Source organism: Dermochelys coriacea, chromosome 6, assembly GCF_009764565.3.
Source record: "Dermochelys coriacea isolate rDerCor1 chromosome 6, rDerCor1.pri.v4, whole genome shotgun sequence".
Taxonomy (NCBI): domain Eukaryota; kingdom Metazoa; phylum Chordata; order Testudines; family Dermochelyidae; genus Dermochelys; species Dermochelys coriacea.
The window spans coordinates 42643878-42671402 of record NC_050073.1 but is presented as its reverse complement, the minus strand read 5'-3'; the positions used below and the strand labels follow the sequence as shown (position 1 = coordinate 42671402).

At 42.4% G+C, this 27525-nt stretch overlaps 2 protein-coding genes across 2 annotated transcripts in view; both read left to right on the top strand.

The window, feature by feature from the left end:
- Positions 1-1110: 1110 nt before the first annotated feature.
- HTATIP2 (HIV-1 Tat interactive protein 2) lies at positions 1111-15359 on the top strand. Its single transcript, XM_043516941.1, has 7 exons — positions 1111-1239; positions 2710-2905; positions 2996-3103; positions 7774-7912; positions 10318-10322; positions 11998-12059; positions 12154-15359. Exons 2-7 carry the CDS (start codon positions 2711-2713, stop codon positions 12380-12382), a joined length of 738 nt encoding a protein of 245 aa, XP_043372876.1. The 5' UTR covers positions 1111-1239; position 2710; the 3' UTR covers positions 12383-15359.
- Positions 15360-19564: 4205 nt separating this feature from the next.
- PRMT3 (protein arginine methyltransferase 3) overlaps positions 19565-27525 on the top strand; it is a 98271-nt gene continuing 90310 nt past the window's right edge. The window contains exons 1-3 of the mRNA XM_038406245.2: positions 19565-19710; positions 19793-19925; positions 23805-23887. Coding sequence (XP_038262173.1) covers positions 19683-19710; positions 19793-19925; positions 23805-23887 — 244 coding nt within the window. The 5' untranslated portion in view covers positions 19565-19682. The remainder of the gene's footprint in view (positions 19711-19792; positions 19926-23804; positions 23888-27525) is intronic.

The following is a 27525-nucleotide window of genomic DNA, read 5'->3' as shown; positions in this document are numbered from 1 at the left end:
CATGTAGCACAGGCTTGCTATAATATACATTTGTGGCAGCTCTGTAAAATTGGGCCATATACAGCCATGGAAGGACTATTTATTAATTCTTAGAAATGGCCTTAAAGAAGGCCAGAAGGGACCATTATGATCATCCAGTGAGACCTTCAGCATAACAACCTCACCTCACCCAGTAATTTCTGCATCAAACCCATAACTTCTGTTTGAGTATAGCATGTCTTTTAGAAAGACGTCCAGTCTTGATCTAAATACTTCAAATGTTGAGAATCTACCACATCCCTAGGTAAATTGTTCCTATGGCTAATTGGAGAAAGTGGGACAAATTTATTAGTGCAGTTGTATGACAGGGTTGCTTGTGATGGTAGAAGGCAGGGCTCAACAGCCCTGGGGATCACTTCAGGTTTACGTCTTGTGTTCCTAAAGCTCATGGTTCAGAGTTTCAGCAGGCCACTGGCAGAAGTCAAGAAGAGATTCTCCCTTCACCTCCAAGGTATTCTGGGAGAGGTTTTTTTTTAAATCTCCTTCCACAGCTGGAGATGGGGAAATTGGGTGGGGTGGACCAGGGCTTTGTCTCTTAGCTGCTTGGCTGGCTAGTTATTGCTCACAGTCTCAGGGTCTAACTGATTGTCATATGTGGGGTCAGGAAAGAACTTTCCCCAGGTCAGTCGGCAGTGACCTTGTGGGGCAGGGTAGTTTACCTTCCTCTGCAGCATATGGATGTGGGTCACTTGCCAGGATTATCTGGATATTTTTTACTTAATCATTTCCCTGACATTGCAGGGGCCTCAAGCACCGGTGCATCTCAAACCCTCCTATTTTCTGCCTGAGCCATATAACAGTCTAGTCTCCTGTGGCTCTAATACTTTGAACTTGTTTCGATTGTTGGGTTTCATGTGTAGCTGTTGGGTGGTGTTGATGGCCTGTGATATACAAGAGGCCAGACTAGACTATCTAGTAGTTCCTTGTAATAGAATACACAGACCCACACTTGACAAGAAGGGGTTAAGGAGCTGCTCTGAACCCAGTTGGCTTTGCTCAACCACACCTGCAAAGTCTGCATTGGCTTGAGGAGGAACTTAAAAAGGGGAACAGAGTAGGGTCAATGGAAGGCAGACAGTGGAGGTGAGTTGATCTACATGTTAAACTCCTGGGAAGGAGTCCTGCTGGAATTCTTGCTGTCTGAGGCCTGGCTGTATTGCTGTGACCAAGCCTACAAAGAAGGGGCCTGTGACTCTGAAGGTCAGAGACTTTATCTGTATGTTCAGTTCTTTACTTTGCCCTGTGGGAAGAAAGGGGGCTTGTAGGAAGTGATCCAGAAGGGCAGCCACATAGTACCTGAGGGTGCAGGACTTAGCTACCTACCACTGGGCTCTGCATCTGAGCTCAGTAAAGAGGGTGGGCCTGAACTCCCCTACCATTCCCTGAAGAGGGAAACCTATAAAAGCCTATCCCTCAGTGGGAAACCTAGTTGATGGAAGGTCCTGACGATACAGGAATCTGGACCATGAGACCCCAAACTAAGTGGGAAGCCCTGAATCCCTTATTTGATCCTGAAGACCTCCCTGTTCTTGGACTTTTTATATGTATGCTAAAAGGGGTGGACTTAAAACCATGACCAGGCTGGAAGTCTGAGGCATTGAACAGACAGACCACAAGTCTACAAAATCATCATCAACTTACTTGCAATATAAGAGAGATCAACTGAGTCAGCAACTCCCCACAAAGCTGCAGTCTAATGCTGTAATACAGGGCCCATAACACCTCCCTGCTTTTACATCAAAGGATTGGGTTAGCCCGCTTAGCTACAGCATTGCACTGGGAATTCATGTTCAACTGGTTGTCTACCATGACCCCTAATTCCTTTTCATTGTCACTGCATTCCAGGATACATGTAGTCCCCTGTTTTGCTTTTCAATCCGTAAAAGGGGGGTAATGATTTTTACCTCCTTTGTAAAGCTCTTTAAGATCTATCAATAAACAGCAATATATAAAAATATATAAAACAGCATTGTTTGTTCTTTGTAACTAGAGATCACCAGCCCCTGAAGTATTATATATAGTTCCAAGAGCCTCCTTGTGCTGCCAGCCAGGATACCAGCAGCACATACCCCTGCCCCTCCACCAAGGCTTTGGTGCTCTGCACTCAGAGGGCATTCAAGTTATTTATTAGAGAGAGAGGTGCTATTTATGATTAGGGATAATTAGCTCTTTTATGTCATACCTATTACCTTTCCCAGCAGAGTTCCAGAAATAACCCCTATACCCCCACCCAGTGGTGGATACTGAATAATAGGCAATCGGGATAGGATTTACAAGGGAGATATGAAATGTGCCAAATTCTCAGTCACTTTCAAGGATACTTCCTTATTTTGGATTAAATGTGAAGAAGTTATTTTCCAGCTCCCTGTTACAATGACGGGTTTCCTAGTGTATGTCAATGAGACATAACATTTCACTCTTCATTTAAAAAAAATCATTTATTCAAATTGTCACAATTTGAGAACGGGTCCTGAGAGACTGAAGACATGGTTCAATGAAAAAGTCCTTAAAACATTTAAACCTTTCTTTTCTACTATTAAACAAAAACACAGTAAATTTGATATAACAGAAAACAATCAGTCTGTTTCTATACCACTAGACAAAAGGATGTTTAAAAAAATTCATTGTGACTCTTTTAAAGAACTGTATGATTTTTTTTTTCATATACAGAATGGCTGAGCTTGAGAACATACAAAACCTTCGTGAAAACTTCAAGAAACATAACAAATCTTGTTTTATCCTTGGTGCATCAGGAGCAACTGGCAAAGAGTTGTTAAAAGAAATTTTGAAACAGCAATTGTTTTCTAATGTCACCATCATAGGATGTAGAAAACTGACTTTTGAAGAAGTGGCATATCAAAATGTGGTAAGTCATATGACTGGCATAATTGGTGTCAGTTTTAACACTGCTTTATCTGTTAATGTTTTCATATTATTTTGTATCCTTGTGTTTTAGAATCAACAGGTGGTAGACTTTGAAAAACTGGATGAATATTCTGCATCATTTCAAGGTTATGATGTTGGATTCTGTTGTCTTGGTACCACAAAAGCAAAAGGAGGAGCAGTAAGCAAAAAAACCCAACATTGCTTAGTTTTCACTTTGCAGAAGTATTGTACAAATCCCTTTGTTTCACTCCCTTCTTTCAATCAGTGCAGAAACAGTAGAACAGCTTTCAGAGTAGCAGCCGTGTTAGTCTGTATCCGTAAAAAGAAAAGGAGTACTTGTGGCACCTTAGAAACTAATAAGTGAGCTGTAGCTCATGAAAGCTTATGCTCTAATAAATTTGTTAGTCTCTAAGATGCCACAAGTACTCCTTTTCTTTTTTTAGTAGATCAGCTAACACCCCTTCCTCCAACCCCCACATTTAGGAAAATTTGGATTTAGTTCTGATTCTAAGTTAAAAGCTTTACCACCTGGGCCCATGTTTTGTTTCACTCTTGTGAGTGATATTTGTCTGGTAAGGTAGATTTTTTTTTTTTTGTATGGAAAGTTCTGCAGGGCTGGAATTAAATGTATAAAAGATATACAGAATGTGGAAAAGATTCCTTTAAAAGAAATACTAAAGAATCTACTTTGGGGACCTTTTAAACATTAAACTTCAAGTGGATACTGTCAAGTTAACTGAGCCTAGATGCAGAGCTGAAATTTCAGCATGACAAAATCATCTATTTGAAACTTTACCTCTGTAATATTTCATTTGTAACTTGTGATGCAGAATTGTCCACAATATGCACAGCCTCTGCCAAAACTGATAACTTAGAGAGCAGTTCTACACCAGGGCCTGATCTACACTGGGAGGGGGATCAATTTAAGTTACGCAACTTCAGCTATGTGAATAACGTAGCTGAAGTGGATGTACTTAGATCTACTTACTGCAGTATCTTTACTGGAGTAGATTGACTGCTGACGTTCCCTCGTTGATTCTGCCTATGCTTCTCTCTCCTGTGGAGTACCGGAGTCGATGGGAGAGCGCTCGGTGGTTGATTCATTGCGTCTTCACTAGATGCGATAAATCAACCCCGCTGGATCAATCGCTCCAGAGGTAAGTGTAGACATTCCCTTAAATACACATTTATTACACTACCCAGTAGGGGCATATATAGAATAATCTAGACTTGTAAAATTCTACCTGCCTGTTTGTCTCAGGCAAGTAACCTTTACTTTGGTGGATAAGTAAACATTAGCTTCTTCCTTAGACCTTGTCTACACTGCCACTTTACAGCACTGCAACTTTCTCACTCAGAAGTGTGGAAAAAAACATCCCTCTGAGCACTGCAAGTTTCAGGGCTGTAAAGTGCCAGTGTAGACAGTGCAACAGTGCTGGGAGCTATTCCCCTCGTGGAGATGGGTTTTTTTTTATAACGCTGGGAGAGCAGCACTTTAACATTGCTAGTGAAGACATGCCCTTAGTCATCAACATCATTGTGGTAAGGTGAAGCAAGTAGATTTTATGGGTGGGCGAGGCTGAATTAGTCAATAGATAGCATGTTCATAATGCCATCCTGGCTCATCCTCTTCTGACTTCAAAGAAAAAAAGTTCATGACCCAATATACAAACAAATGGGCCATCTGAATGTACCAGGCTTTCCAATTGTTGAACATGGAGTATGTCATTCAGCATTTAGTTAACTGTGTTGCCATTTATTATACTGTAACTAGAAGTTTATTTTTTTTTCTGTGGCTGTTTCATTCTGTCTGGCTGTAGACTCAATAAGAATGCACTATTCTATGGGGCAGGGAAGGCAAAAGAAAGGTGTAGGAACTTTATTATTACCATTTGGTTTTAAACAGAAGATTAGAAAGTAGAGGATCCAGTAGAAATCTTCATAGAGAGCCTAAATCTATGGAGCTTATTGTGCCAAAGATTTGATCATATATAAAGTGTATGTTAAGTCTTTCAAAATTGATAGCCAGTTAAATGCAACATTAAACACAACAGGCATTTTGGCTGTTGAGGTTTTGCTCTCAATTAAAATACCCACATGTTGGAGGTGGAGGGAGGAAAGGAGGAAACCCATCTGAATTTAGCAGCTTAGAAAAACGAATGTTTATAATCAGTTTGAGAACTCAGTGGATTTGTGAAATCATTTGGGATTAACAGGCTATTGATTGCCAATAAAACAATATTTAGCTTTGTCCGGGGAACAGTAGTGGAAAAAGGTGTGGGCACCTTGTCAAACAGGACCCATTGAGGAAGGATGATGGGTTAAGTGTGGGGGTCTGAGTGGCAGCGTGGGTGCCAGTTCTTCAAGGAGAACTTGTCAGTTGTTAGTAAGGCTAGTGAAAGGAAGGACGCCAGCGTCTGATGGCTGGGGTAGTATTGATGCAAGTTAGCTGACTAATCAGATTGAAAAAGTCCCATGGTATTTATGTCACTTTAATTTTCATCAAACAATTGGAGACGACAGCACTCTATTAAGGAGAGGTTGATCCAGAACTAAAGCTAAATAAATTAGGGTTTCAGTTTAATCAAATTATCCCTTTACTGGCCTTGGATTAACTGAGAGAGACAGCGTCGGTCTAGGGACTTTTGATTGGCTAATTTTTTTTAAGATGCTGATACAAAGAATGAGAGATTTAAAGCAGACGGCTACTACTCAAAATACCCCAACAAGCCCTTTAAAAAAAATTAGAATTAATATTTATCAGCAGCATTTGCAGTTGTATTGAGGGAAGCTTCTATTTTTTATTAGTTTTGTAAGGCAAAAATCTCCATTTAGTCTGAAGGGCTGAGGTTTTGTCACATTTACAAAACAAGACACTGAAAGCATACCCAGAAATCTAAGAAAAATCCTAACACTACTATGTAATGTTCTGAGGCAGTTTCTCTTTTCTCCTAACTGATGAATGACTTGTAGATGCCTTGTTTATCTGCTTTTAAAATCTTCTAATTAAGCAAAGATAAAATTTAGGAATTTACTTAACCGTGGGTTAAATAACTTAAATATTTGGCTACTTTTTGTTTTCTATGTGCTTTTAAATTCTACACTGGGGACAGATAGAGCCAACCTGGGGTTGCAGGAGTAGATCCTATGATGTTACTTCAGTAGGAATTTAGGGCACTCCGTATTTCTCAGGATGCACTCAGGAACTTTCAAGATTGGGCCGTTAATGAAGGAATCTGAAGGAGTCTGCAAAAATGTGCTTTACAAAGATTCTACTCAACTGCAGATATAAGACAACCAACCTTTGAATTACTGACTTAAATAGAAAAGGAGTACTTGTGGCACCTTAGAGACTAACAAATTTATTAGAGCATAAGCTTTCGTGAGCTACAGCTCACTTCATCGGATGCATTTGGTGGAAAAAACAGAGGAGAGATTTATATACACACACACAGAGAACATGAAACAATGGGTTTATCATACACACTGTAAGGAGAGTGATCACTTAAGATAAGCCATCACCAACAGCAGGGGGGGGAAGGAGGAAAACCTTTCATGGTGACAAGCAGGTAGGCTAATTCCAGCAGTTAACAAGAATATCAGAGGAACAGTGGGGGGTGGGGTGGGAGGGAGAAATACCATGGGGAAATAGTTTTACTTTGTGTAATGACTCATCCATTCCCAGTCTCTATTCAAGCCTAAGTTAATTGTATCCAGTTTGCAAATTAATTCCAATTCAGCAGTCTCTCGTTGGAGTCTGTTTTTGAAGCTTTTTTGTTGAAGGAAGGATAGCCACTCTTAGGTCTGTGATCGAGTGACCAGAGAGATTGAAGTGTTCTCCAACTGGTTTTTGAATGTTATAATTCTTGACGTCTGATTTGTGTCCATTCATTCATTTACGTAGAGACTGTCCAGTTTGGCCAATGTACATGGCAGAGGGGCATTGCTGGCACATGATGGCATATATCACATTGGTAGATGCGCAGGTGAACGAGCCTCTGATAGTGTGGCTGATGTGATTAGGCCCTATGATGGTATCCCCTGAATAGATATGTGGACAGAGTTGGCAACGGTATTTCTCCCTCCCACCCCACCCCCCACTGTTCCTCTGATATTCTTGTTAACTGCTGGAATTAGCCTACCTGCTTGTCACCATGAAAGGTTTTCCTCCTTCCCCCCCCGCTGTTGGTGATGGCTTATCTTAAGTGATCACTCTCCTTACAGTGTGTATGATAAACCCATTGTTTCATGTTCTCTGTGTGTGTGTATATAAATCTCTCCTCTGTTTTTTCCACCAAATGCATCCGATGAAGTGAGCTGTAGCTCACGAAAGCTTATGCTCTAATAAATTTGTTAGTCTCTAAGGTGCCACAAGTACTCCTTTTCTTTTTGCTAATACAGACTAACACGGCTGCTACTCTGAAACCTGTGACTTAAATAGGACTGGAAGGGAGCTCTAGAGTCATCAAATCCAGACCCCTGCTATTGCGGGCACCCCCTTGGTAATAAATTTATTAAGAGCGATCTTAAAACTACCTAGGTTGTTTGACCCCCCCCCCCCCCACCGCCCCTACACCTGTTGGGAGGATGTTCCAGAACCTCATTCTTCTAATGGTTAGAAACCATTTACCCATCCTTAGCTTAGTTAAGTATGAAATGCTTTTCTAAAATGAAGTACCATGGAATTTCCCTTCAGTCTTTGTTTGAAAAATGAAAGAGATCTGGAAGAAAACGGAGAATCACTGGATTTTATCCCACTTATAGTTTTGCTTTCCCCCACCCCACACACTTTCCCTCTTCTGTGGATTCTTCTGACCCAGCTCTAATCCAAATAATTTTTTATCCTAGTATGGATTTGTTCGCGTTGATCGAGATTATGTTTGCAGGTCAGCAGAGTTGGCAAAAGCTGGTGGTTGTAAACACTTCCTCTTGGTATCCAGCAATGGAGCTGATAAGCACAGTATTTTTTTTTATTTTAAAAATCAAGGTTGGTCTAAATCTTATAATAATAATCGGGAGAAATTTCTGTACGTCTTAGGTGTGTAAAGTCAAAATTTCCCAGGGAATTATTTAAGCAGTTATCCAAAAAGAGGAAAGGGGGAGGTTAACCAAGAATAAAACTAAGCAAAGAAAAATTGGAGAAGATTCTTAGACAGCTTGAGTGATTTGAGAAATTTCAAACTAGATTGAAAAAAAAAAACACTAGAAAATTTACTATCAGAGATAATCCTGCACTGGCAGATGGATAGACTAGATAAAGGGCCAGATTTTCAAGGTATTTAGATGCCTAAAGTTGCAGATAGGTGCTTCTGAAAATCCCACTAGGGATGGCATTCACAAAGGTATCTATGCACCTAAATCCCATTGAAATCAGTGTCAGTTAGGTGCCTAAAAACCTTTGTAATCCACCCTAGGGCAGGAACCTGGTTAGGTGCCTAAATATCTTTGAACATTTTGCCCAAATTGGTTTTCATTTCTAATTTCTATGATTTTTTACAATTCAACTACATTGTTGCTATCTAGGGCTTCTCAGGATTCAGTTCTGTCCTCTTATGTGAATAAAATTCCCACTGCAACTTAGGTCTATTAGTGGTTGGTTTATACCCTGAAGCATGAGAGCGTTTAAATTTTTTATACACTTTTATCCTGTATAACATAGTTGTGGTGGTTCTAATTTTTCATAGAAATGTCTAATCCTTTCTTGAATCTTACTAAATTATTATTTTTCAGTTGTATGTTGTAGCAATGAGCTCCACAGGTTAATTACGTGATTACAATTTGATTACATTTATTTTGTGCAAACAAAACAGATTCCAAACAAGAAATATATATATATACTTGCTGTTTTAAAAGGGCCAATTTTACAGAGCTGAAAGCTATTATAAGCCAAATCAGCTAAGAGAGAATTTAAACAGGAAAATATGAATGATAATTGGGAACAGTATAAGAATATTTTACTAGATGCCCAAAAATCCAAAATCCAAAAAGACTACAATAGTTTAAAAAACAAACAAACAAACCAGCCGGGGAAGTGAAAGAAGCTATAATATATTGCTTGGAAAGATTAGATTTTTATTGGTAAATGTTGATAAACATCAACACACACAACAATGAAAAAATACTTCCATCAATAATAGAAAGTTACAGAAAAGCAAAGTAAGAAAAATGTTGCTTGAGAACTTAATAGAGTTTGATTTAGGGCTAAAATTTTTACACATAATATTTGCAGTTTCTCTTTTAATGGTTATAAATCTTTACCTTTTGGAATCTGTGTCTAATGTCCTTTAATTATTATCTAACAATGATTTCCTCCCATAATTTCCTGCAACTGTGAAAATTTAAATAAATAAAAATAGGGAAGAAATGCTTAAAACCCATAATTTTGCACACTGAAAATTTAAATAAAAGTTTAAAAAAGCTTAAAAATAAATCTTGAAATTACCCATCAAAATTACAAAAGAAATAAAAACAAATTGTGCCAAGTCTATGTATATTTATATAAAAACAAACAGAAAAAAAGGGGAAATTGATAGTGAATATAAATTAGGAATTACAGAAAACTGATAAGGGAAACAAAAGGACACAAGGAGAAATCTCTGGCCAGCAGAGTTAAGGAGAAGAAGGACTCTTCTAAAAAGTATATGAGGAACAAAAGAAATCCTACCAATGGTATTTGTTTCTAGCTGGAAATGGTAGAAATGCAAAAAAGGCACAAGTGTTGAATAAATACTTTTATTCTGTGTTTGAGAAAAAGCCAGATGATTTATTCATATTGTATGATGATGATCAACTACTTTCCATTCTAACAATAACTCAGGAGAAGTTAAACTGCAGCTACTGAAGTTAGCTACAGGTATTTAAAATCAGTACATCCAGATAACTTGCATCCAAAAACTTTAAAAAGCTGGCTGAGGAGCTTTATTTAATATTAATGTTAAGTTTCAGTAGGTCTTGGAACACTAGAGAAGTTCCAGAGGACTAAAAGAAAGCTAATGTTACGCTAATATTTAAACAGGTGTGACAGAGTGCTGAGATCTGACAAGGTGGGTCAGCACTCTGATCACTGTAGCCTCGGGTTAGTTCTGCCAATAACAGCTGATTGGATAATTAGCTAATCAGAAGGTGAGGCTGAGGAGGTAAGGAACTAATTAGCCCTTAGATGAACAACCTGATAAAAAGACAGAAAGGAAGTGTTATGAGGGAGGATGGGGCTATCTGAGACTGGAATGAAGGAGCTTCTAACATAGAGCGAGACAGAGAATGACTGACCAATCTATTTTCCTCCTAAGGCCCTAGCAAAGAAGTGTTGAAAGAGGAAAGGTTAAAATGGTGATGTTGCACTGTACTGAGTTAGTGTTTGGGTTTAGAATAAAATACAGCCTGCACGCAAAGTGAAAGTGGGTCTGAGCAGTTCCTGGGGCATCAGAGGATGGGGAGAGAGCATCTCCCCATCACAAGAAGGTAAGCAGGATGATTTGGGTAACTATAGGCTTGCTGCCATCAATTCCAGGCAGATTAAGGGAATGGCCGGTACAGAACTTGATTGATGAAGAATTAAAGGAGAGTAATATAATTAATGCCAATCAACATAACTTTATGAAAACAGTCAAACTTGATATGTTATAGGATTACAAATTTGGTTGATAAAGGTAATAGTGTTAACATATTATACTCCTGTTATGTACGGCATTTGACATAGTGCCACAGAATATTTTGATTAAGAACAAGAACAATACAAAATCAAAATGGTCTTAAAATGTAATTGTAGTGGGGTCCCTTAGGGATTGGATCTTGGCCCTATGCTATTTAACATTTTCATCAATGACCTGGAAGAAAATAAAAAAAAATCACTACTGACAAAGAGGGCAGGTAACACAAAGATTGGGGCAGTGGTCACTGATTTAGAACTACCTGGACTGGTTGGTAAACTGGGTGCAAGCAAACAATGCATATTTCAATATGGACAATTATGAAGTCATACATATAGGAACAATGACTGCAGGCCATATTTAGAAAATGGGGGACTCTATCCGGGAAAGCAATGACTTTGAAAAGACTTTGGGATCAGGATGGATAATCAGTTGAACATGCACTCCCAGTGTGATGCTGTGGCCAAAGTGCTAATGCAGTCTTTGGCTGTCTAAACATAGGAATATTGATTTGGAGTAGACAGGTTACATTATCTCTGTATTGGACTAGTGTGACTGCTACTGGAATGCTGTGTCCAGTTCTGGTATCAAGAATTCAAGAAGGATATTAATAAACTAGAGAGCATTCAGAGGATAGCCCCAAGAATGATAAAGGATTGGAAAACATGCCTTATGGGTAGGGCCATTTTGGTCAATTTCACAGTCATAGGATTTTAAAAATAATAAATTTCATGATTCAGCTATTTAAATCTGAAATTTCATGGTGTTGTAATTGTAGGGGTCTTGACCCAAAAAGGAGTTGTGGGGGGTTGCAAGTTTATTGTAGGGGGGTAGCGGTACTGCTACCCTTTCTTCTGTATTACTGCTGGTGGCGGCACTGCCTTCAGAGCTGGGCAGCTGAGAGCGGCGGCTGCAGGCTGGAAGCCCCGTTCTGAAGGCTGAGCCACCACCAGCATTGCAGAAATAAGGAAGGTATGGTATGGTATTGCCACCCTTACTTCCACGCTGCTGGCTTCTGAGCTGGGCCCTGAGTCAGCAGCCACTCATCTACAGCTGCCCAGCTCTGAAGGCAGTGCCGCCACCACCAGCAGCGCAGAAGTAAGGGTAGTAGTGGAGGGTGAAAATAGTTGGGTGGGGGAAAGGAGGAGTGGATAACAGTGATATATTTTGCTATAGACTAACTGCATGTGCAATTTTGTGTATACAGTTTGTTTCGTTGGTTTTTTGTAATTGTTAGGAGACAAAAAAGCAGATCAGTAGTAGTAACTTATGGAGTATAACACAAGTCCTAGAAGTTTTTTGCTCTCAAAGTTGAAGAATCTTTAGTCAAGATTGTATTGACAATATTTCAAGCATGGTAGAATGATGAGCAGTAACTTTGGGGTCCTTGTTTAACATGTCATGGATTTTGTTTTTTTTTTAGGGTGAAGCAGAAGTTAAAATTGAAGAACTTAACTTCGATCGCTGCACTATATTTAAACCTGCGTAAGTGATTAAATGTGAGTGGAAACTGTGTTTGCTGTCTATTTATCATCTCCTCTTAATCTCTCTCTTTCTCTCTCTTTTTTTTTTTTTAAAGATTGATTTTATGTGACAGAGAAGAGTCACGTCCATTAGAATGGTGTGCTAGAAAAATTCTGGGTTGCCTCTCACATCTGATGTCAATTACTGCACTTTCTGTGCCTGTGTCCACATTAGCAAGAGCTATGGTGAACAATGCAGTAATCCCGAGTGACAAGAAGGTGGAGCTGTTAGAGAACAAGGATATCCACAGGATTGGAAACCAAGATGAAACAAAGACCAGCTAACTGGTGTGATGTCATCAGATATTGTGCACTTCTGTCCCTCCCTAGCAGCATCACCAATTCCTATTTCAGGATCTGGAAAAAGCTTGCAATGCAGTAAATTTTTGTTAAACATTTGTAGTTTCTTCCTCCTGCCCCAGGATTATGAAATAGTAATCCATTACATTGTAAATCGTGCTGTACCATGCAAATTCTTTTACAGGGATTATGAGATTGTAACAAGGATAGGAGTCGTTTTTCAAGATGTACTGAAAGAAAATGATACTTTTGCTGCAGAATTTTTTAATATGATTTTCATCCAGCATATTACAGGCATTGATCCAAATGAACAGGTGCCTTACATTTATTAAATAGTATTTTAATATATGTAATGAGAAAAAGAGGTTCAGTTACAAGATTGTGTGGCACATTCAGTCAGTTATTCTGAGAACTGAACATTAGCAAAGGGTGTGCAACTGAGCAAAGACTATGCAATCAGTGACCCTTTGCCCCTTCACTGGGAGAGAATTTCAGTTTAACACAAAGAAGCTGCTGTTACTAGTTTTGCTGCTGTCAGCCAGGGACCATTTGGAGAATGGTGGCTGTCGAATCTGTGCCTGCGATTATGTTATTGACTAAGTGTAGAGGGAAAAATAATTTATCTAATGATTTTAAGTCATTTCTGTTTATTGAACTAAGCCTTGCTGCATAAAGTTGGAACCATTTGGCTTGCCAAGGGTTCTTGTGTAGATTAATTAACAAGAAAATATATATGTCTGGAGTTTATACTGTTTCCTAGTCTTAGGGATTCCTTATTATACATTATGTTGGAGAAACCCTATAGAAAAAAATCTTTATCCGTAACGATGGTTGATTTTGATAAACAATGTTTGAAGAGTTGCTATTAATCTGATATACCTCAAAATTTTTATAATCAGAGATGGGTCCAAAGGAGAACTTCTAAAATAATCAACCCCCTTCAGACTTCACTGGGGTTGTGTTTTTAATGTTAAATTAAAATTTCCAGATTCAAACCTATGGTTTTGGTACTGGGTCAGATCTAAAACTTAAGAGGCCAATGTTCTGGTTTCAATGTCACAAAATCCTCTGACTTCTTCACAGGTGATTTTTAGCCCAAGATAGTAGGAATTTAGAGTGACTTTTATGATTCTGGGGCTGAGTAATTTGAACAAAAAGCCTACTCAGAATCTAATCTGGATCCAAACGTGTTTTTGTTTTTTTTTTAATCTAATCTATCCATGTATAAACTGTTCTCAGTCACTGCTATTGTATTTGAGCCCCTTCTTTGCTTAAAATAGGAGTAGGAAAGAGACGAAGAAAGTCAGGTTTTGGAGGGGATGTTAAAATTCCCTGGGTTAGATTCTGTTCTCAGTTACACCCCTGTAGATCTAAAATAATGCCTCTGAGAGCAGTGGAGTTACTCTGGATTTACTGTGCTGTAACTGAGATCAGTATCTGACTGGGATGCAATGTGCTGCTAATTAGAATTTGGGCCACTAGCTCAAATACTTGAATCACAAAAAGTAATGCTGGTATTCCCTCTGCTGGTTGTACAATGGCAAATAACTAATAAGCACTGTCCCCAGGGAACTTGAAAGCTATAATTATGCTGATAACAGTCATCACCCAACATCTCAAATGAATTATTTCTGAAACAAACATGATGCATTCTAGTTTGATTTGAAAGATTAGATAGGAGTTGCAGGGAAGGGAAACCGTTTGTCGGTGGAATACAAATATGGGAAAGACCAGAATTAGCAAAAAGGAATTTGCTTTGACCTTCTCAGAGGGTACTACAACTACCCCAGTTATACAAGAATTAAAGGAAATTAAAAGGAAATACATGACCGTATCTATATGAAAACCAAAGCCCTAAACCTGCATTACTTTATGTTGGGCTTGAACCTGTTTATATGTCACACCAAAAAATCAGTATGGATCCCTCTGGAGCTGTGCCAGTTTAACCAGGTTACAGTGCTTAGCTGACATTAACAGTACCAGAGGGATGCTCAGCAAGTGCTTATTGTTGCACATAGGAGGATGTGTCACAGTCAAATAGCATAGCTGGATTTAAAGGGGAGGCCAGATAATTTCATGGACCATATTAATATTGATAATTATGCAAACTAAATGGAGACATCAACTCAGGTGCTTGAGGGCATACACTGATCACTTCAAGGGGCAGGAAAGATTCCAGCTCCTCCACCTCCCCTCTGTGTGCTTCATTGCACAATTGGAGCTTGATCCAATTCCTATTCAAGTCAATGGAAAGACTCCAGTTAGCTTCACTGGGAGATGGATTGATTTTCAGTCAGGCACAAGGTCAATCAAAATGGTAGACTTGTTGGCCATTGGTCTGGTATTACACAGCTTATTTTTCTTGATGGTGGTCCTCACACTACATCCATCAGTATTTAATGTTGAAAATTAAAATAATTTTGAAAGCTATTGTACCTTTTGAATGAAAATGAAGGATCTTTGTTACAATAAACAGAAAAAGCAGGTGCCAGACTTTGAAACAGATGATTTTTCTGCCTTTTTAGATATTTAATTTCTTTTTAACTAGTCACAATGACACTCATCTTTGATAAGAAAGGGTGAATCACTTTGCTTTAATTTCCTTTAAGAAATAATTTAAATCCCAGAATGATAACTAGCAATATGTTAAGTGCCTGATTTTATTATTCTCTCTAAATTCTTAGCAATAAGATAAGTAGTAATAGTAATAATTATAACATATAATTATAGGCCCTCAGCTTGTGTAAACTGGAATAGTTCCATTGACTTCAATGACGCTATATTGATTTACATCAGCTGAGGACCTGGTCCTTTATCTCCCTCTTTCTCTGTCACAGATCTACATACATATGTATTTGATGCCATAAATTTAAACAATGCTTTTCAAACATATAGTAAGATGCAATCTGTGTCCCAAGCAGTTTACAATCCACATATACACGTGATATATACAGTCAACTGAGGCAAGGATTGTTTGCAAAGCACCGTGTATGTATATATCAGTATTTGAGTAGTTTGTATGGACTTGAGAAGGCCACTGCAGATGTCAAAGAGGCCAGAGAAAAGGAGTTTTCTGGAACCAAGACAAGAATTAAGTAAAGAAAAATCTATAGCTAGGCAGAGCAGTCAATCGTAGAGTAGCTAAAATGGCAAATACCAAAACTGATATCAATAGATAATGGCTATTTTAGCGATCACTTATAATTCTTAATCTCCTTGATTTTTGTTTTTTTGCATTTATTTCCCAGTCACATGCTTACTGGTACCTGTCCCTTATACTACTTGCCTTGTACTACTATAAAAAGTAATGGTATGCAACTCTTGCGCAACAAAAAGGCAAAGAACTGTGTGGCCATTGATGTATATTACAGACTAATAAATATACTTGATTCCATTATTAATATTTTTGTTACTACTGACTACAAGTCTTAAAAAGAGGCTATGTAAATTAATGTTTTATTATACCTAATAACAGACACTGCATATTGTAAAATCAATATGAATTAAATTGTATTGTTTAATAATTAGTACTAAAGTCCCATGCCTAAACGTTTTCTGTTTATCAAATATTTGTTAAAATATATTTAAATTGTTACTAAAAATGGCAGGTGCTGCATATTTTTAATGTTAGGGAGAGTGCATGTTACATTTTCTTTCTTGATTTTTTTGTTTTGTTTTAAATGGAATCAGGTCCTAATTCAGGACATGTATTATTTTTCTAGTGCAGGTTTGGCTCTTATATTGTACTTGTTTTTCCTCTCATTCCCCACAAGGTGGAATCATCAGCTTTCTGGGTCTGGTAAACATACAGATGAAAACATTTAGTAATAGCATGTTGTATTTTAAAAGTAAATAGTATAGCCACCCGCAAAAGCTCAAAAATCATGAGTAAGTCACCTCCCATCCCCCAATAATGAGATTTAATTCAAAAGATGTGGGTCTTTTTAATCTGGCTTCTGATTTTTGGACTCTTGGGGGAGGGAGGGGGTGGCCAACTCTCCAGACATAGAGTAAGGGAATTTTTAGCCCTAGCTTCAGGAGCTCTCACGGAGATCAAATTATAAAGAGCTGTATAAAATGCTCCACGATAGTGAGCAGCTTCCCCTTCTCCTGAAACCCTAAAATTTTAATTATTTGTCCCCAAGTTCTACATATGCTGTCCCCTGAGTCCATCAATTATACAACCTCCTAGCCCCACATCTGCACCTTGCCCCTCAGCACAGGCGCCAGCTTCCAGTTCCACCCGGGGGGTGCTCAACCCCCTCTCAGTCCCAGACCCTGCCTGCACTCCACCCCTTCCCCCAATGCCCCACCCCTTCCCTGCCTCTTCCTGCCCCGCCCTGCTTTTTTCTGCCTCCTCCCCGTGTCGCCCCCTCCCTCCCAGTGCCTCCTGCACTCTGTGGAACAGCTGATTACAGTGAGTAAGAGGCAGTAGGAAGGAGAAGGAGGAGTTGATCAGGGAGCAGGCACGAGGCACTGAGGGGAGGTTGGCTGCTGAGGGAGGGGGAGAATACAATTTAAAGGTTTAGCTGTTCCCAGAACAGTTCAAGTCACACACACACACTCCTGAAGTAGGGCCCCCACTTACCCACAATTTTCCCTCCTGGAAACCTGAGGCACCCGCTAATTTTTCTCCGTGGGTGCTCCAGCCCTGGACAGCCATGAAGTCAGCACCTATGCCCCTCAGTGCATCTCTGCAGCTCCAGGGGTTCTTCACTTCCTTCTCCCAGGCCTGGGGAGCAGCTCTAAGGGTTGTTTAGCTTAGTGGGGCAGCTTGTGACATTGAGGCTCCTTTGCAGAAGGTTCCACTGCTCAGAGGTGATGTGTGTGGGAGGTGCATGTCAGGTCACATGCCCCTCCCATATTTCTGCCAGAGTTTGCCATCCCCATTCAGTCACATGGTGTGACTGCCCCCCTTCCCTGCTTTGCAGCTGTCAGAGCCAGTGAGCTCCAAGCTGTGCCTTATGGGGAGAGGCCTCTGGTTTCCAGGAGGGGAAACTGAGGGTAAGGCAGAGCCCTACTTGAGGGGGGGGGGTGACTTGAACTGTTCTGGGAACAGCTAAACCTTTAAATTGTGTTGTCCTCCCCACCCCTCCCCAACAGCAGGTACAGGTGGTCTCTGCCCCTGTTCTTTGGAAACAACTGTCATGTCAGACCTGACAAACTCACTACACCAAACACATCTTGCAGAATATTTAGCCATGAAGTGTAACATGAGGCATCTGTAGAAAACTTGTAATTTGTCAAGATTCATAATCATTGCAAGATGTATGTACAGGTAATAGTTAAGGAATAATGTATTTATAGTGAAAGCATGGTTTATGGCAGGAGTGGACAACCTGAGCCTGAGAAGGAGCCAGAATTTACCAGTGTACATTGACAAAGAGCCACAGTAATACATCAGCAACCCCGCATCAGCTCCCAGCGCCTCCGGTCCACCGGCAGCCCTGTGGATCAATGCCTCCCTTTCCCTCCCTGCACCTCCAGATCAGCTGTTTTGTGGCATGCAGGAGGCAGGGAAGGGGAGAGAAAGAGGGAGGAGCAAGGGCATGGCAGGCTCAGGGGAGGGGGCGGGAAGGGGTAGAGTGGGAGCAGGGCCTGTGGCAGAGCCAGGGGTTGAGCAGTGAGCAACCTCTGGCACGTTGGAAAGTTGGCACCTGTAGCTCCAGCCCTGGAGCCGCATATGGCTCTGAAGCCACAAGTTGGCCATCCCGGTTTATGGACTTGGAATAATAGTCACCAGTGGATATTATGTCTCAGTGATAGCCCATTTGAACAGGAGGGAGTTGTCACCCCATGCTGGTTAACAAGTGATGTAATCAAGACTAAATTGTCTAGCCTTGCTCCATCCCAAAACTTTTAATGGAAAACCATCAGAGCCCACTGCAAACAATCAAAACCACTTGGAGATTAAAAAAAAAGGAACATTACAACAGACAGAGAATTACCCTGATGGTTTAAGCATAACACAGAGTGGCATTCTGGATCCTTTCACTGAGGAGACATCTTGGGGAGCAGCGATGTTCTCCTGAAAAACTGAATCCTGGTTCCTGTGAAACCAGCCAGCTCTGACCTTTGTAGAGAGGGGGGGCCCTATTTTATTATGTTTGTGTTTTATGATTTTGTTTTGTATGGGAACCATTTGTTTCCATCACTTCCTCTCAATACTAGTTAAATCTTTACCCTTTCTTCAATAAACCTCCTTTTGTTTTATTATAAGTGCTCACAAGTGCTGTGTGGTTTACAGTGGAGCGGTGATTAAGGCACATCCAGTAAACTGGATACACTGCACCTTTGTGGGCAGAGGATCTGGGAGTGCTGTGAGTAGCCAGCATCAGGGGCTGGATATTATAGCAAGCCGCCCAAGGTAAGCCTGTGCCCACCCCCTGCCCCAGCCCTGAGCCCCCCACAAACCCAGAGCCCCTTCCTGCACCTCAACCCCAACCCTCTGCCCAGCCCTGAGACCCCCAAACCTGGAGGCCCTTCCTGCACCCCAACCCCCTCATCCTGGCCCCACCCCAGAGCCTGCACCCTCAGGGGTGAGCCCTCACCCCCTCCCGCACCCCAAGCCTCTGCCCCAGCCCTAAAGCCCCCCCCACCCCCACGCCTCTCATCCCCAGCGCCCTTGGGTCGCGAACATCAAGGATTTTCTTCAACGGGGTCGCCAGAACAAACGTTTGAAACCCCCGGCCTGGGGCGCTCTCTCTGCTCGCTGGGGGCAAAGCGCGGCCCGGCCCCGCGCGGCGGGTCAATGCAGCGAGGCGCTCCGACCGCAGGGTGAGGGGCCAAGCGACGCAGCTAGCACGCTGCGGGTTCGAGGCCGGGCTGTACTGTCCCCTCGCCGCCTCCGCCCGCGGGGGCCGCGCTCCCCCCGCGCAGCCTCCCTGGGCGCCGGGACCCTGGCCCGCCGGCGTGACGCTCAGCCCGCTGCCGCGCTAGGGCAGTGCGGGGACACCGCGCGGACGGGAGAAGCCCGGGATCCCGCCCCGCCGCCAGCCCGCTGGGCCCTGCGCCTCGCCCCTCTCACACTGGCCGTGGCATTTCCCCGCCGGCTGTCCGGGGGCTAGTCCCTCGCCGGGCAGCAGGGGCCGCTCCCCGCAAGCTCGTGGGAGAGGAGCCCCTCTTGGCCTATTCTCCTTCTGGCGCCGTGACCTCGGCCCCGCCCCTCCACGCGCGTTCTCTATTGGGCGATGTCTGGAGCGTCAACCCGGAAGTGGGGGGCGGGCGTGTTCCCCGCACGCACGTGGGCAGGCTGTCGGGTGCGGGGCGCGCGCCGGGTGTCTAGATGTGTTCCAGGGCGGCAGGCCCCGCAGGTGGGTACCCGCGCAGTCGCAGTCCCGCTCCCGTCCCCGGGGCAGCGCGCGGGTCGCTCATTCCTCTCCCTTGTGCCCGCAGCTCCGGGGCCCGGCCGGGCGCCGGTGGCGGAGGAGGCGGAGATGCCGGAGCTGTCTGACAGCAGCGGCGAGGAGGCCTGGGAGGACGAGGAGGACCTCGCAGAGCAGCAGACCCCCTGCCTCTTCTGTGATCGGTTCGTACGGGCAGCTGGGGAGCTGGAGGGCCGAGGAGGGGGCTACCTCGGCCCCTTGTGGCTGCTTCTGCCTTGATGCTGGGGGTGGAGGGGCCCCTGCGGGCAGACCGGGCACCGGTGGCTGGCTGGAAGGGGAGCCCCGCGGGCGGCGTGCCGTAGCTGCTCCCCAGGTCTCTGCTGTTCCTTAGGGTGTTGCCCTTTCTTCCACCTTCTCGCACCCGCTTGCCTCCTAGAGCCAGCCTGGCGGCTGGGGCCTGCAGCGCCTGCTCCGAACCCAGCGGCCTTCAGACGAGCGGTTTGTGTTTGCGGTGCTGTTTTCTCAAAACAAATACCCTAGGGCACGTAATTCTTGCGTGTTCTCTTGTCAGTCGAGCCCAGCTCTGCTGCTGATTTGCTGAGTGATTGTGGGTAACTCGTGCTCCCTTTCTGTGCCCCTGCTTCTGTTCCCATTCAGTGTGTCTTGTCTGCTTAATTCTGATTCCAAAGTTTAGGATCTGAGGCTGTAGGTTTCTACAGTGCCTCGCACAGTGGGTCTCTGATCTCAGCGGCACTTCCAGTTGCTATTGTAATATAAATACTAAATTTAGTTTGTAGGTGGGGATAGTGATGGGCACAGGTTGAGGAAATAAATAGATCCATAGTTTGAATTTTGCAGTTCTTTTCCTAGAAAGATATAGAGTCCACTGGGACAAGGTTAAAGTAGGGGGCAATCATGTTTTTTTTAAAAAGATTATGTTTCTGGGAGGAAAACAAAGGACCATCTTTCTCTTTACTCTCTATTCCTCAGCAAATAGAGGCTTTTATTTTCATGTAACATGGGTGTCATATTGTCTGGAGTATCTTATGATTGCCTGCCTCAGGGCAGACTGTCAAAAGCAGTGCAGACACACCAAACTGGAAGTATGTTCCATGATTAGATTTCATCAACCCAGTACCAGATGTGAACTCCCAAAGTACTACAATAGTCTATACTACAACTGGGGGAATTACCGACCAGTCAGTTTAACTTCTGTACCCGGAAAGATAATGGAGTAAATAATTAAGAAATTAATTTGCAAACACCTAGAAGATAAGGAGGTGATAAATAACAGTCAGCATGGATTTGTCAAAAACAAATCGTGTCAAACCAATCTGATAGCTTTCTTTGACAGGGTAACAAACCTTGTGGATGGGGAGGAAGTGGTAGATGTGGTGTATCTTGACTTTAGTAAGGCTTTTGATACTGTCTCGCATGACCTGCTCATAAACAAACTAGGGAAATACAACCTAGATGGAGCTACTATAAGGTGGGTGCATAACGGATTGGAAAAGCATTCCCAGAGAGTAGTTATCGGTGGTTCACAGTCATGCTGGAAGGGCGTAACTAGTGGGGGCCCGCAAGGATCAGTTCTGGGTCCGGTTCTGTTCAATATCTTCATCAATGATGAAGGTTTTAGTTGGGGGCTGTAGATAATGGCTAGTGACGTTCTGTTACTTTCTTCGTTGGGCCTGTCCTGTAGTAGGTGACTTCTGGGTACCCTTCTGGCTCGGTCAATCTGTTTCAATTCCCCAGGTGGGTATTGTACAGGGTGGATTTGATTTAAATCACTAGTCAGGAAGACTCGATTTAATCATGGATTTCTACATAAAAGTGCATTCTTGTTGGTTGTTATAACTTTAATACATATTTTTCACAACTCAGAGACTTTCCTGCTTTTTCAGATCCCAAACGATTTCTCAATTTGGAATGAATTAGTCCAAAGGAAGAACATATTCTTTCTACACTGGCAGAAGAAACTACTGCTGTTAAAAGTGAGATTCTCACTTCAACAGTCTCTGAATCCAAGTGCTTAAGTGACTTCCACCAGTTCACTGGTTTGACTTTCTTTAAAACATCATCAGCAAACATATATTTCTTGAACGGTTTTTATTCCCAAACTGGGTCTCTTTTATGGCTTGCTACCATTATAGGTTTTCCCTTCTAGTGGGAGAATGGTATGGTAGATCTCAAATCAATGAAGGCTACACTCAGAAAGACTCAATATGCTGGAATGTGTTGCTCAGTTTCACTTTTGTTTCTACTGCCTGTACCTTCCTTCTCACATTTATCTCCAGACTTCTTCTCCTTGTCTAGAGCTATTCCGCCCCCAACAATCTTCTGTTCACTGAACTTTTTGAAACTTTGCACTTTTAGAGAAAGGCAAGGGATTGACTCTGTGTACACAAATTTGCAGAGGAACAATAGGGTTGAGGGCTGTTATTTCTCACCTCTATGTATGTATGTATTTATTTATTTATTTATTTTGCTGTTAATAAGCATGTTATCTCTGGAGACACAAATCCACAGTTTGAGAACTGCAAAACTAAGCATCTCTGATGGTATCTTCTAGACTGAGCACTGAGTCCCATTGGGTAGATAGAAAAATTATCCTAAATAATCTATACAGAAGTCCCTGGAACCCCATAAATCCCTAATCCATGAACTATTGGAACTCATTTACAAAACTTTTCTTGAACGTTACATTAATATATTGTTTCATACTATAGAATTAGAATTTATAATCCCTATTCCATGATGAGATATCTTTGAGTATAATGTGTCTTAATTAAAACTATCTTTAGATAGGTTTTTTTCCTCAAAAAGCATTTTATCGAAGAAATCCAATTTAAATAAAAAAAATCCCATTAAATTTTTTTTTTAAGTTATTGATTTTTATTCAGTGTTGTATTGTAGTTTTAAGAATGCCTGATAGAGGTCCTGTAGGTGTTTGTCTCTGTCTGAGGGATTGGCACAAATGCAATTGTATCTTACGGCTTGGCTGTAGACAATGGATCGTGTGATATGGTCTGGATGAAAGCTGGAGGCATGTAGGTAAGTATAGCGGTCAGTAGGTTTCCGGTGTAGGGTGGTGGTTATGTGACCATCGCTTATTTGTACTGTAGTGTCCAGGAAGTGGATCTCTTGTGTGGACTGGTCCAGGCTGAGGTTGATGCTGGGGTGGAAATTGTTGAAATCCAGGTGGAATTCTTCAAGGACCTCCTTCCCATGGTCCAGATGATGAATATGTCATCAATATAGCGCAAGTACAGTAGGAGCGCTAGGGGACCTGAGGAAGAGTTGTTCTAAGTCAGCCATAAAAATTTGGCATATTGTGGGACCATGCGGGTACCCATTGCAGTGCCGCTGACTTGAAGGTATAAATAGTCCCCAAATCTGAAATAATTGTGGGTAAGGACAAAGTCACAAAGCTCACCAGGTTTGCAGTGACGTTATTGGGGATATTGTTCCTGATGGCTTATAGTTCATCTTGGTGTGAAGAGCTTCTACATCCATAGTGGATACTCATACCTTCTTGACAACTGTTGGGAATGGCCACATCCACCCTAAGTGAATTGGCCTCATTAGCACTGACCCAACCACTTGATAACGCAACTCCCATCTTTTCATGTGATGTATATTTATACCTGCTTACTGTATTTTCCACTCCATGCATTTGATTAAGTGGATTATAGCCCATGAAAACTTATGCTCAAATAAATTTGTTAGTCTCTAAGATGCCACAAGGACTCCTTGTTGTTTTTTACTGGTAAAGAAGAGACCCTTGAGGAAAATTTTTAAAACAAAAATCTTGGTGTTTGTGTATCACCTTATCTCAAAGCACTTCACAGAAAACAATTACCTACCACAACAAAGTTGTGTAGCCTAAGAAATATTTAGGCACCACTTAATACTTCCTCAACTAAAATGCAAAAGTTTGTTTAAATGATTTATAGCAGCAGTATGGGATAGGTTAGTTCTTTTGCATGCATGTCACACCTCGCTCTAAACAATCTCAATTTAAATTAGTGTTTTAATACTATTGACTCAATGTATATTCATTTCTCTCTTTTTACCTGCAGGCTGTTCAGTTCTGCTGAAGATACATTTTCCCACTGTAAATCGGTGCATCAATTTAATATTAGTAATATGATCCATAAGCATGGTAAGTACTTCTGTGATAATTTTTAACTCTTTGCCATGAAATGACATTTTATTTAAATAAATGTTTTTGTGGACCAAGAAAGGAAAATCATTTAAAAAAGAACAAAAACCTCCTTCTGACGACTTGGCAAACAAAACATATTTCTGTCTGGGCCATGTATGCCCTACTAAGCCTAATAAAATTCCTACACAACATAGAATCATAGAATATCAGGGTTGGAAGGGACCCCAGAAGGTCATCTAGTCCAACCCCCTGCTCAAAGCAGGACCAAGTCCCAGTTAAATCATCCTAGCCAGGGCTTTGTCAAGCCTGACCTTAAAAACCTCTAAGGAAGGAGATTCTACCACCTCCCTAGGTAACGCATTCCAGTGTTTCACCACCCTCTTAGTGAAAAAGTTTTTCCTAATATCCAATCTAAACCTCCCCCATTGCAACTTGAGACCATTACTCCTCGTTCTGTCATCTGCTACCATTGAGAACAGTCTAGAGCCATCCTCTTTGAAACCCCCTTTCAGGTAGTTGAAAGCAGCTATCAAATCCCCCCTCATTCTTCTCTTCTGCAGACTAAACAATCCCAGCTCCCTCAGCCTCTCCTCATAAGTCATGTGCTCTAGACCCCTAATCATTTTTGTTGCCCTTCGCTGTACTCTTTCCAATTTATCCACATCCTTCTTGTAGTGTGGGGCCCAAAACTGGACACAGTACTCCAGATGAGGCCTCACCAGTGTCGAATAGAGGGGAACGATCACGTCCCTCGATCTGCTCGCTATGCCCCTACTTATACATCCCAAAATGCCATTGGCCTTCTTGGCAACAAGGGCACACTGCTGACTCATATCCAGCTTCTCGTCCACTGTCACCCCTAGGTCCTTTTCCGCAGAACTGCTGCCGAGCCATTCGGTCCCTAGTCTGTAGCGGTGCATTGGATTCTTCCATCCTAAGTGCAGGACCCTGCACTTATCCTTATTGAACCTCATTAGATTTCTTTTGGCCCAATCTTCCAATTTGTCTAGGTCCTTCTGTATCCTATCCCTCCCCTCCAGCGTATCTACCACTCCTCCCAGTTTAGTATCATCCGCAAATTTGCTGAGAGTGCAATCCACACCATCCTCCAGATCATTTATGAAGATATTGAACAAAACGGGCCCCAGGACCGACCCCTGGGGCACTCCACTTGACACCGGCTGCCAACTAGACATGGAGCCATTGATCACTACCCGTTGAGCCCGACAATCTAGCCAGCTTTCTACCCACCTTATAGTGCATTCATCCAGCCCATACTTCCTTAACTTGCTGACAAGAATGCTGTGGGAGACCGTGTCAAAAGCTTTGCTAAAGTCAAGAAACAATACATCCACTGCTTTCCCTTCATCCACAGAACCAGTAAACTCATCATAAAAGGCGATTAGATTAGTCAGGCATGACCTTCCCTTGGTGAATCCATGCTGACTGTTCCTGATCACTTTCCTCTCCTCTAAGTGCTTCAGGATTGATTCTTTGAGGACCTGCTCCATGATTTTTCCAGGGACTGAGGTGAGGCTGACCGGCCTGTAGTTCCCAGGATCCTCCTTCTTCCCTTTTTTAAAGATGGGCACTACATTAGCCTTTTTCCAGTCATCCGGGACTTCCCCCGTTCGCCACGAGTTTTCAAAGATAATGGCCAAGGGCTCTGCAATCACAGCCGCCAATTCCCTCAGCACTCTCGGATGCAATTCGTCCGGCCCCATGGACTTGTGCATGTCCAGCTTTTCTAAATAGTCCCTAACCACCTCTATCTCTACAGAGGGCTGGCCATCTCTTCCCCATTTTGTGATGCCCAGCACAGCAGTCTGGGAGCTGACCTTGTTAGTGAAAACAGAGGCAAAAAAAGCATTGAGTACATTAGCTTTTTCCACATCCTCTGTCACTAGCTTGCCTCCCTCATTCAGTAAGGGGCCCACACTTTCCTTGGCTTTCTTCTTGTTGCCAACATACCTGAAGAAACCCTTCTTGTTACTCTTGACATCTCTTGCTAGCTGCAGCTCCAGGTGCGATTTGGCCCTCCTGATATCTTTCCTACATGCCCGAGCAATATTTTTATACTCTTCCCTGGTCATATGTCCAACCTTCCACTTCTTGTAAGCTTCTTTTTTATGTTTAAGATCCGCTAGGATTTCACCATTAAGCCAAGCTGGTCGCCTGCCATATTTACTATTCTTTCGAGTCATCGGGATGGTTTGTCCCTGTAACCTCAACAGGGATTCCTTGAAATACAGCCAGCTCTCCTGGACTCCCTTCCCTTTCATGTTAGTCCCGCAGGGGATCCTGGCCATCTGTTCCCTGAGGGAGTCAAAGTCTGCTTTCCTGAAGTCCAGGGTCCGTATCCTGCTGCTTACCTTTCTTCCCTGCGTCAGGATCCTGAACTCAACCAACTCATGGTCACTGCCTCCCAGATTCCCATCCACTTTTGCTTCCCCCACTAATTCTACCCGGTTTGTGAGCAGCAGGTCAAGAAAAGCGCTCCCCCTAGTTGGCTCCCCTAGCACTTGCACCAGGAAATTGTCCCCTACGCTTTCCAAAAACTTCCTGGATTGTCTATGCACCGCTGTATTGCTCTCCCAGCAGATATCAGGAAAATTAAAGTCACCCATGAGAATCAGGGCATGCGATCTAGTAGCTTCCGTGAGTTGCCGGAAGAAAGCCTCGTCCACCTCATCCCCCTGGTCCGGTGGTCTATAGCAGACTCCCACCATGACATCACTCTTGTTGCACACACTTCTAAACTTAATCCAGAGACACTCAGGTTTTTCCACAGTTTCGTACCGGAGCTCTGAGCAGTCATACTGCTCCCTTACATACAGTGCTACCCCCCCACCTTTTCTGCCCTGCCTGTCCTTCCTGAACAGTTTATAACCATCCATGACTGTACTCCAGTCATGTGAGTTATCCCACCAAGTCTCTGTTATTCCAATCACGTCATAATTCCTTGACATCACCAGGACCTCCAGTTCTCCCTGCTTGTTTCCAAGGCTTTGTGCATTTGTATATAAGCACTTGAGATAACCTGATAACATTTCCATGTTTGGCCCTTTTTGTACTTTATATCGATCAGTAAAGCTCTGTCTAAACTGTAGACAGAATCAGTTAAGTGTGAACAGCATCTGACAGTTACTGCTAATATAGCTGAGTGCATCTACTCAGGAGCCATCTTCCCTGCTTAGCTCTTTCTGCTTTTTCATACCTGCTACCCTGAACCATGTTTGTACTAAGATCTGAAAATGCCTCTGCTGTTTTTCACGGAGTGCAGTCCCATCTACATTTATAATTCTGCTGTTGCCAGGGGACCCATCCTAAAAGACTGTTATCCTTTTGACATATTGGGGTTTAGATAATTTTAAATAGGACCTATCTACACTGCAGAATAGAACTGTTTTATGGTGTCAAGGCAGTCATGCTGTAACCAGGGCCCCTGTCATGGTTCTACAAGTAGTGTAGGATAAATCTTGGAAATTAACTACTAGGGAGAGAGGAGGATGTGGATTGGATGTGAAAAGAATAGGGAGAAGTTAAAGCAGGGTGATAGGTATGGGAGTGCCGAGTGAGGGGAGGTTGATGTGAAGCGGGTGAGGGGGAAACTGATGGAATTACAGGCACTCAGG